This window comes from Chrysochloris asiatica, unplaced genomic scaffold (assembly GCF_000296735.1).
Source record: "Chrysochloris asiatica unplaced genomic scaffold, ChrAsi1.0 scaffold00314, whole genome shotgun sequence".
Classification (NCBI taxonomy): Eukaryota; Metazoa; Chordata; class Mammalia; order Afrosoricida; family Chrysochloridae; genus Chrysochloris; species Chrysochloris asiatica.
Genome location: NW_006408832.1, coordinates 2,445,113 through 2,455,441, shown reverse-complemented (window position 1 = coordinate 2,455,441; position 10,329 = coordinate 2,445,113). Strand labels below are relative to the sequence as shown.

General features: G+C 38.3%; 1 protein-coding gene across 1 annotated transcript in view; it reads left to right on the top strand.

Annotated features, from left to right (window-relative positions):
- Nucleotides 1-10,329, top strand: part of LOC102840927 (contactin-associated protein-like 4-like) — a 240,683-nt gene that overhangs the window by 137,870 nt on the left and 92,484 nt on the right. Inside the window, exons 9-10 of the mRNA XM_006875240.1 lie at nucleotides 5,200-5,371; nucleotides 8,212-8,318. Coding sequence (XP_006875302.1) covers nucleotides 5,200-5,371; nucleotides 8,212-8,318 — 279 coding nt within the window. The remainder of the gene's footprint in view (nucleotides 1-5,199; nucleotides 5,372-8,211; nucleotides 8,319-10,329) is intronic.

The following is a 10,329-nucleotide window of genomic DNA, read 5'->3' as shown; positions in this document are numbered from 1 at the left end:
TTGGTATTGGTTCTTGCCTGGGTTTTGGTGTTTTATAGAGTGTGATTTGGCAGCAGTTGCTTAATCTTCTTGGATAATATAGGGAAAGAAAGAGTCCCCCAAAAGCAGAAGAGGGAGCATAAAACAGCAAAACTGCACCATAAAAAAAACAAAAAAAACAAAAAAACAAAACTAGACTGATTACTGCAGTCTATAATCACAGAAAAGGGAAAGGAGGGATAAAAGAAAACAAAAAATAAATCTGTAGCCTAGTATGAGTATGACTTTAATGCCCTCTTTTCAGCTTCTTGCTTTCAAAGCTGCCTGAGAGATTTCAAGATGCCAGTGTTGGTTGTTATGCTATACCTCAGGCTTTAATTTAATTTTCAGCATGTTTTGTTTTTAAACTCTCTTTCCTTCTCTACACCCCTGTCTTGCCCTTTTCCGTATTAAAAAAACAAAAAACAAAAAACAAAAAAACCTTCAGAGCCTGCTCTTGGGCTGAGTATCTGTGCACATGCATGGCAGAAGAACCCACCAGTGGTGAAGGTGGGGGGTGTCCACTCATCAACCACTCCTCTGGTCACCAGAATGGCAGTGCACAGACAGTGGTGGTGCCAATGACTAGATAATAAAATAAAATAAAATCAGAACAAAGCAAAATTGACAAAATGTATTGTCCACCTATGCTCCAAGGTTCCCATGGCATTTTTCCATGGTGTGCCTGCTCCCCCGCTTGGTCTTGCCATTTGGTCTTGCCCAAGATGTCAGCTCCGGGCCTCCAAACCCAGCAGATTCAGAAGTATGTGATTTCTTACTTCAGCTTCAAGTTCCACTACCTATAAGCCTTCAAACTTTAGAAATATTCCTAGCTATGTGGTTCCAAGTTTTGGAGCTCTGTCCTGGATCTGCTTTGTCTGGTATTCTCTGGTATGGCTGACGGTGAACTTCACTATACCTCCATCCTAGCTGCCATCAAAAGCTAGGTATGCTCTTTGATCTTCATTAGTAAATATTTTAAGTCTTGTTCACTTTCAGCTAGCAAGGTTATATCATCTGCATATTGTAGGTTGTTAATGAGTCTTCCTCCAATCTTGATGCCACATTTTTCTTCGTAGAACCCAGTTTCTTGGATTACTTGCTCAGCATACAGTTGAATAAGTATGGTGAAAGAATAAAACACTGTTGTACACATTTCTTAATTTAAAACCATTCAGTGTTCCCATGTTCTGTTTGAACAACTACCTCTTTGTCCATGTAAAGATTCCTCATGAGCACAATTAAGTGTTCTGGAATACTCATACATCAAAATGTTGTCCAATACTTGTCATGATCCACACAATTTAAAGCCTTTGCATAGTCTGTAAAGCACAGGTAAACATTCTTTCAAAATTCCCTGCTTCAGGCAAGATCCATCAGACATCAACAATGATATCTGTTGTTCCACAGCCTCTTCTGAATCCAGGTGAACCTCTGGAAATTCTCTGTCAATGTATGCTTGCAGCTATTTCTGTATTACCTTCAGTAAAATTTTACTCGCATGGGATATCAAAGATATTGTCCGATGATTTCTGCATTCTGTTGGGTCACTTCTCTTTGGAATGGGCACAAATACAGAACTCTTTCACTCAGTCAGCCAGATACTTGTCTTCCAAATTTCTTGGTATAGATGTATAAGTGCCTCCAACGTGGCATCATTTTCTTAAAGACTTCACTTTTTATTCCATCAATTCCTGGTTCCTTGCTCCTTGCCAATTCCTTCAATGCACCTTGGACTTCCTCTTTCATTATCATTGGCTCTTGATCATATGCTACTTCTTGAAATGTGAAACGGTTGAACATTAACTATTTCCTTTTGGTATAGTGACTCTGTGTATTCCTTCCATCTTCTTTTGATGCTTTCTTCAGTATTCAATAATTTGCCCAAAGAATCCTTCAATAACAAAAGTCAAGGGTTGAATTATTTCTTCAGTTCTCCCAGCTTGAGAAATGCTAAGTGTGTTCTTCCTTTTTTGGTTTTCAGACTCTAGATCTTTGCACATTTTGTTGTAATGGTTGCCTTTATCTTCTCAAGCTGACCTTTAAAAATTTCTGTTCAGCTCTTTTACCACCCCATTTCTTTCATTTGCTTTAGCATCTCTACACTGGAGAGCAAGTTTCAGTGTCTCTTCTGACATCCATTTTGATCTTTTCCTTCTTTCTTGTCTTCTTAATGACTTTTTGCTTTCTTCCTGTATGATGTTCTTGATGTCATCCCACAACTCTTCTTGTCTTTGGTATTTAGTGTCTAATGTATCAAATCTGCTCTTCAGATTATCTCTAAATTCAGGTGGAATATATTCAAGTCATGTTTTGGCTCTCGTAGACTTGTTTTCATTTTCTTCAGCTTCAGTTTGAGTTTCTATATGAGTAATTGATGATCTGTTCTACAGCCTGCCCCTGGCCTTGTTTTGACTGATGATATGGAGCTTTTCCTTCGTCTCTTTCCGCAGATATAGTCAATTTTATTTCTATGTTTTCCATCTGGCAAGGTCCATGTGTATAGTCATCTCTTATGCTGTCTGAAGAAGGTATTTAAAATGAACAAATCATTGATTTTACAGAATTCTATCATGTGATCTCCAGCATCATTTATAACACCAGGCCATATTTCCCAACTACTGATCTTCCCAACCTTTGCATTACAATCACCAGTAATGATCCATGCATTTTGATTGCATGTTTAATCAATTTCAGATTAAAGATGTTGGTAGAATTCTTCTATTTCATCCTCACTGGCTTTAGTGGTTGGTGCGTAAATTTGAATAATAGTAGAATTAACTGGGCTTCCCTGTAGGCGCATGGATATTATCCTATCACAGACAGTGTTGTGCCTCATGACTGATCTGAATATGTTATTTTTGACGATGAATGCAACACCATTCCTCTTCAATTTGTCATTCCCAGCATAGTAAACCATGTGGTTGTCAGATTCAAAACGGTCATTTTATTAGGGCACCTTATTCTCCAGGACTTTAACAAAGATGAAGATGTTTACTGTTTAAGAAATTTTATTGAGGTATACTTTACATAAAGTTTTCCGAGTTCATGTATATGATCCAACAGTTTTTTGTACATGTTTAAGGCTGTGCATCCAACACCACAATCCACTTTTAGAATATTTCCATTAAACCCAAATTTTCCTATATGTTCATTTGAAGTCAAGTCCCATGCCCATCCCCAATCCTAGGCAACCATTATTTTTTTTGATCTTGTTGATTTTACTTGTTCAAACATTTTATATAAATGGAGTCATCCGATGAGTCATCTGTTTTCACTTAGCACAATGATTTTGAAGTTCATCCATATTGTGTATGTCATTTTGCCAAATGTTTTCTTTATTTCTAAAGTGGTTTTTGTTCTCTGTACCATTTAAATTATTTTAGTTATTTTTTGCTTTTAATTTATTTTTTAGTCATTTTCTTAAATTCACTATATACTCCCTGCCATAGGGAGTATAAAGTGCATTTTAATTTATCACACACTGATTCACATTAATAGTAACTTAATTCATGTGAAATATAAAAAAAAATTGCACTGTGACTCTACTTCTGTCCTGTCATTTGCCTGTTATTGGTATATATAAACCCAAGAATACCATTTAATAAATAATGCTTTTTGAAATCTTATGTCATTTAAATTAGTTAAGAAAAGAAAAAAGAAAAGTGTATTTATCCAATTGTTAATATTCACCCACATATTGGACTTTTCCAGTTCTCCACATGTATTCATTTATTATGTGAATTTGAGTTACTGTGTGGTTTCCTCTCCTTTTATCCTGAATGACTTCCTTTTGTACTTCTCCTAAAACACACTTGCTTAGCAACACGTTCTCTCAGTCTTTTTATTTTTCTGGAATGTTTTATCTTGCCTTCATTTGGAGTGATGTTGTTGCTAAGTGCTGTCAGGTTGGTTCTGACTCGTAATGACCCTGACTAAGGGTTCTGAGAAGCAGCAGGGGAGTTAGAACCATCCACCAGGCAATCAGCAGTCCAGTGCTTATTCTACAGGACCACACCAGGACTCCTTTGGAGAGGTCGTTTTCCTGAATTTAAAAAAAAAAAAGACAATTGACTTTCACGAGCACTTTGAATATGCTACCCCACCATTTTCTGTCGTCCATTATTTCAGATGAGAAATCGGCCCTGAATTCCCTGATGCTTCTCTGAGTGGGATGTGCTCTTTTTTTCCTGCTGATTTCAAGACTTTCATTTTTCCTTTGTCTGAATTTCAACTGTTTAGCTGTGGATCTCAGAGTGATTAACCTGTTGGCAGTTTGCTTAACTTCTGGGATCTGCTGATTAATGTTATCCAGTCAATTTTTTCAAGTATGATTTGCTCCTTTCTGTCTCTCCTTGTATTAATTTCCTATTGCTACACCAACAAAGGAGTCCCGGGGTGGCATTCTGGCATAAGCACTGGATTGCTAAATGCCAGGTTGGCAGTTCAAACCCACCAGATACTCCTTGGAAACCCTAGATAAGATTGCTATGAGTTGGAATTGACTCAATGACATTTAAAAAACAAACAAACAAGAATACAACCACCACCATAACAAAGGACCACACATTTAGTTCCTTAAAAGAACACTGCTTTATTTTATACTTTCAGGCCAGATGTCCAATGTAGCTTCCATTGGGCTAGAACCAAGATGCCGACAGGCCTGTGTTCCATTCTGGAGGTTCTTGGGGAGAATCTGTGGTTTTGCCTTTTCCAGAACCTGAAGGTTGCCTGCTTCTTTGGCTTATGGTCCCTTCTCTACCTGAAAGACAGCAAAACCCCATTTTTTTCTGACACTCATCCCTTAGCTGCATCTCTTTCTGGCCATAGCAAGGTAAACCACCTTCACTCTTAAGAACCCTTGTGATCAGATGGAGCCCACTCAAATAGTCCAGGAGAATCTCCCCATCTCAAGCCAGCCAATTAGCAGTCTTGATTCCATCTGGAACATTCATTTTCTTTTGATAGATGATATAACATATTCATATTCCCAAATGCTGTTTTAATCTCTACCCTTTATTCTACTTCCCTCCCAATTGAACAGGAAAGACATCTCATAAATTTAAAGGAAATCTAAGTCTTATGTTCTGTAAGCAGAGTGAACAAGCTGCCTTTCATGCTAATGTTCTGTGAAGCACTGTGTCCAATCATCATCTTCTTTTATCTTGTCTGGCCAATCAGCATGCCTCCCTTTCAGCTCTGGGTCTGAGTGTGTGCCAGCCCCTTATGGATTCCAGGGATGTCTGAGAGACATCTCTATCAACACCCAAGAGGTGGACCTACTTGCAGTACAGCAGGGAGTACTGGGGAACTTCAGTCACCTCCAGATAGACACGTGCGGCATCCTGGACAGGTAAGGATGGTGTTCTAGTTTATTGTCTTCCTTGTATTTGTAAAGTCAGCGGCGGATTATCAGAGAAATACACAGTTGGTAGACTGGTATTTGGGAAGTTGTTGCTCTCTCTCTCCTTCTAGTACTGCCACAGAGGAAATAGGAAAGTTTCTAATTTTAAAAAGTAAGAAAATTTTATCTATAATGTATAAAATTGTTGTTGTTAAGTGCTATTGAGTGGTTCCTACTCAGCGACTCTGTATAGGGTTTCCAAGGAGTGGCTGGTAAGTTTGAACAGCCAAACTTGTTATTCAAGCATATCTTGACCTTCCCTCAATTGACAATATTTGGATAGAAGGCCTATGGCCTGAGAAATTGAGTTCAGTTAGAATATATAATTTCCTTCAGGAATGAAAGACTTCATCTTCAGTTACCAAAGTAACTTACCTTTTTACATGCTAAAAACAGTCTCTCTATTGTCTGTTAAAAAAGAAACGCAACATGCCATACCACTTATATCTATGGGAAATCACTACTTTATTGTTTTTGCCACTGATTTTAATATTATGTGAACTATCTTTATAATAACAGACTTCTGTTGTTGTTGATAAGTGCCATCAAATCTATTCTGACTCATAACGACCCTGTATAGGATTTCCAAGGAGCACCTGGTGGATTTGAACTGCTGACCTTCCTAGTAAATTCAAATATATGACATTTGAAATAAATTATAACAAGGTTAATTAATTTCTATGAATTATAAAAAATGGACTGCCAAAAGAACAAACAAGTCTGTGTTGGAAAAAGTACATCCTTGGAGGCCTGGATGGCCAGACTTTGTCTTTCATACTTCGGACATATGGTCAGGAGGGACTAGTCACTGGAGAAAGACATCAAATTTGGTAAAGTGGAGGGTCCGAGGAAAAGAGGAAGATCCCCAATGAAATGGATTGGCCTAGTGACGGCAGCAAAGGGCTCAGGTGTAGCAACAATTATGGGGTTGGCCCAGGACCTGTTGTGCATAGGATTGCTATGAGTCAGTACTGACTTGATGCTACCTAACAACAACAACATAAAAAATATTAATATAAAATAAAATTTTTTCATAAAAATGTACATTGCTATATTATCAATTCACTGATCAGAATGTTATAAAATATAATGTAGGATTAAGCAAAAAAGTCACCCCCCCCCCCATGAGGTGGACTGGCATAGTGACAGCAGCAATGCACTCAAACATAACAGCAATGCTGAGAATGGTGCAGGACTCCGCAGTGTTTAGTCTGTTGTGTGTAGGGTCTATATGAGTCGGAACCTGCTCGACAAAACCAAACAGCAACATACAAATATATGTACATGTATTAGTGTAGTGCTTATTTTATATATTTATGCTTAGCTCTCAGATGATTTTTACTTTTTTGTATTCTTGTGAATAGTTTTATTATTTGATAGTGAATATTCACTTTTTATAATCAAGAAAATCAACAAGATTTATCAATTTGGATTCACAAAAGTCTGGCAAGGGGAATTTCAAGTGTCTCTTGATTTTAATCGAGCAAATGGCAAAATATCTATCAAGCATAGATGGCTGTTGAGTTTACTTGAGCTTTTACTGATTTATGTTTCTTCTTGGGAAAACACAATGTGCACAGAGCTGTTTTTCCCAAATGGCCTTTTATTCTAAACCTAAATGGCAAGGAAATTGAAACAATGATATGAGCCTAGATACCTGGCCTAGTGGTGGTGTGTAGACAGGAGTTTCTCTGGCTGCTACCTTCTTTCCTTTTGAATTTCTCACCATGGCTAATCCCCTTTACTTCCATTCCTCTCTTTAGAAATTTACGTAGTATGGTAATTCAATATGATAGCGTGTCAATACTATTTTATGTAAGCAGTTGCTATTCTGGACATAGAAGTAGTGTGCTTCTTTGGTAGTTGTAACCAATATAAAGGAAGACCAGACGGTCAGCTGTCACAAATGCATGCTGATCACCTGAGGCTGAGAGATGCATTAATTCAAGCTCAGCATGAGTGGTCAGCCATTCAGATAACCTCATGCTGGTTTTGACTCGATGTCTGTCAGAGTAGAACTGTGCCCAGTAGGGTTCTCAATAGCTGATCTCTCAGACGTAGATCACCAGGTCTTTTGGAGCTAAGTCTGGGTGGACTTGAATCACAAACCTCTGGGTAACAGCAGAGTGTTATCTAGGGACTCCCTACTAGCGATGGTGGCGGTGGTAGTTGTGTCCCATCTGGTTAATTCCAACTAATAATAACCTTGTATAGAGTTTCTGAGGCTCTAAATCTTTATGGGAGCAAGGCCTCATCTTTTTCTTGCAAAGCGTCTGGTGGACTTGAACTGCTGGCTTTGCATTCATTACCCATTATGTCACCAGGCTCCTTTCCTATTAGGGGTTGTTATCCTTGTGTACCGTCAAGTAAGTGCCAACACAGAGTAATCCTGTATTTTTTCTGAGGAACATCTGATGAATTTGAATCACTGACCTTGTAGCTGGCAGTCCAGTGCTTATCCTACAGCATCATACCAGGACTTTCTTTTAGAGGTGCTGTAGTTGTTGTTGTTGTTAAGTGCCATCAAGTCAGTTCTGACCCATAATGACCCCTTATAGGGCTTCTGAGGAGCAGCTGGTGAGCTTGAACTTCCAAACCTTGTGGTTCAAACTGGCTTTACAGTCCAGGGCATTAACCCATAGGATCTTAATTTTCAGTGTCCTTAATAACCTTGAATTAGTCCTGTGTGTGCCTGCTGTCATCCTGCACGGCATTTATACTTTCAGCTCAGGTGACTTATATGTGTGATGACCTGGGGGGACAGAGACGGTCTCTCCTCCTTCTTTCAGGTGCTTACCCAACTACTGCGAGCATGGTGGCAAGTGCTCCCAGACATGGAATACCTTCTACTGCAACTGCAACGGCACGGGCTACACAGGCGCCACGTGCCACCGCTGTAAGTCTCAAGCCACCACCTGCCCTGAATTCTGAGGCTTCCATGTGTCTTCTTCTTAGGATGAGTGCACATGTCTCTGTACAATCATGATTTGGTAAACAAATATGTATTTCAGCATCCAGTGAAGTTCTAGTTTAAGTCATTTACAGAAATATTAAAACTGGTAGGGAAGAAGAAGACAGCATACCAAAGAAAAATATGTGGAAGTAAATCAAATGTAATCAAAGAGAAAAATGAAAAAAAAAAAAGTCAAGCATGTTAATCGTAATCTCTTGTGTGGTTTCTTAATTATAGCAGAAATTTTGATTCCGAGTGTCTTGACAATGATGTAAGTTGGAAATATGATCATCACCATGTTTTTAATGCTCATAAAAATGAACAGATTCTCAGGAAATGTCCAAGTGCTATTAGGATTCAGATTTCAGAAAGAGACCCTTCCAACCTTAGCATTCCTTAATGGTGGTGATGAAGATGATGACGATGATGGCAATGGTGACAATGGTGATGGTGACAATGATTATGATGATGATGGGGATTATGGTGATTATGGTGATGGTAAAGATAATAATGATGATGATGATGCTTATGGTGGTAATGGTGACAATTATGATGGTGGTGGTGGTGATGGTGATGGTGGTGATGGTGATGATGGAGCTGATGATAGTGGTGATTACAACAATATTGTTGATGATAGTGGTATTGATGGTGGTAGTGATGATGACAGTGATAGTGATGAGGATGATTATGGTGACTATGTTGATGAGGATGGTGATGGTAATGCTGATGGTGGTTGTGATGATGATGGTGGTGACCATGTTGATGATGATAATGTTTGTGATGATGATGGTGGTAGTGCTAGTGGTGATGATATTTATAATGGTGATGATAATGGTGAAAATGATGATAATTATTCCTATGTATTGAAGGATTCCTACAATATAGGGTTATTATGCCATAAATGACAAATTGAAGAGGAATGGTGTTGCATTCATTGACAAAAAGAACATATCCAGATCAGTCATGAGGTACAACACTATGATAGGATAATATCCATGCGCCTATAGGGAAGGCCGGTTAATACCACTATTATTCAAACTTACACACCAACCACTAAAGCCAGTGAGGATGTAACAGAAAAATCCTACCAACTTCTTCAATCTGAAATTGATGAAACATGCAATCAAGATATATTGATCATTACTTGTGATGGGAATGCAAAGGTTGGGAGCAAATAGGAAGGATCAGTAGTTAGAAAATATGGCCTTGGTGATAGAAATGATGCTGGAGAATGCATGATAGAATTCTGCAAAACCAATGATTTGTTCATTTCAAACACCTTCTATAGACAGCACAAGGGATGACTATACAGATGGATTACATAGAAATCAAATTGACTACATCTGAGGAAAGAGACGATGGAAAAGCTCCATATCATCAGTCAAACCAAGGCTAAGGAAGATTGTAGAACAGACCATCAATTGCTTATATGTAAATTCCAACTGAAACTGAAGTAAATGAAAAGAAGCTGGGTTATATGAAGAAAAACATGGCATCAAGATTTGAGGAAGGCTCATTAACAACCTGTGATATACAGAAGATAACAACCTTGCTTGCTGAAAGTGAAGAAGACTTAAAATATTTACTGATGAAGATCAAAGAGCATAGCCTTCCGTATTGATTACATCTTAATGTAAAGAAAACAAAAATCCTCACCACTGGACCAATAAAAAACATGCTTATCAATGGAGAAAAGATTGAAGTTGTCAAGGACTTCATTCTTCTCAGATCAGCTATCAACACTCATGGACGGAGCAGTCAAGAAATCAAACGATGTATTGCATTAGGCAAGTCTACTGCACAAGACCTTTTTAAAGTGTTGAAGAGCAAAGATGTCAGCTTGAGGACTAAGGTGTCCCTGACCCAAGCCATGGTATTTTCAATAACCTCATATGCATGTGAAAGCCGGACAGTGAATAAGGAAGACCATAGAAGAATTGATGCATTTGAGTTA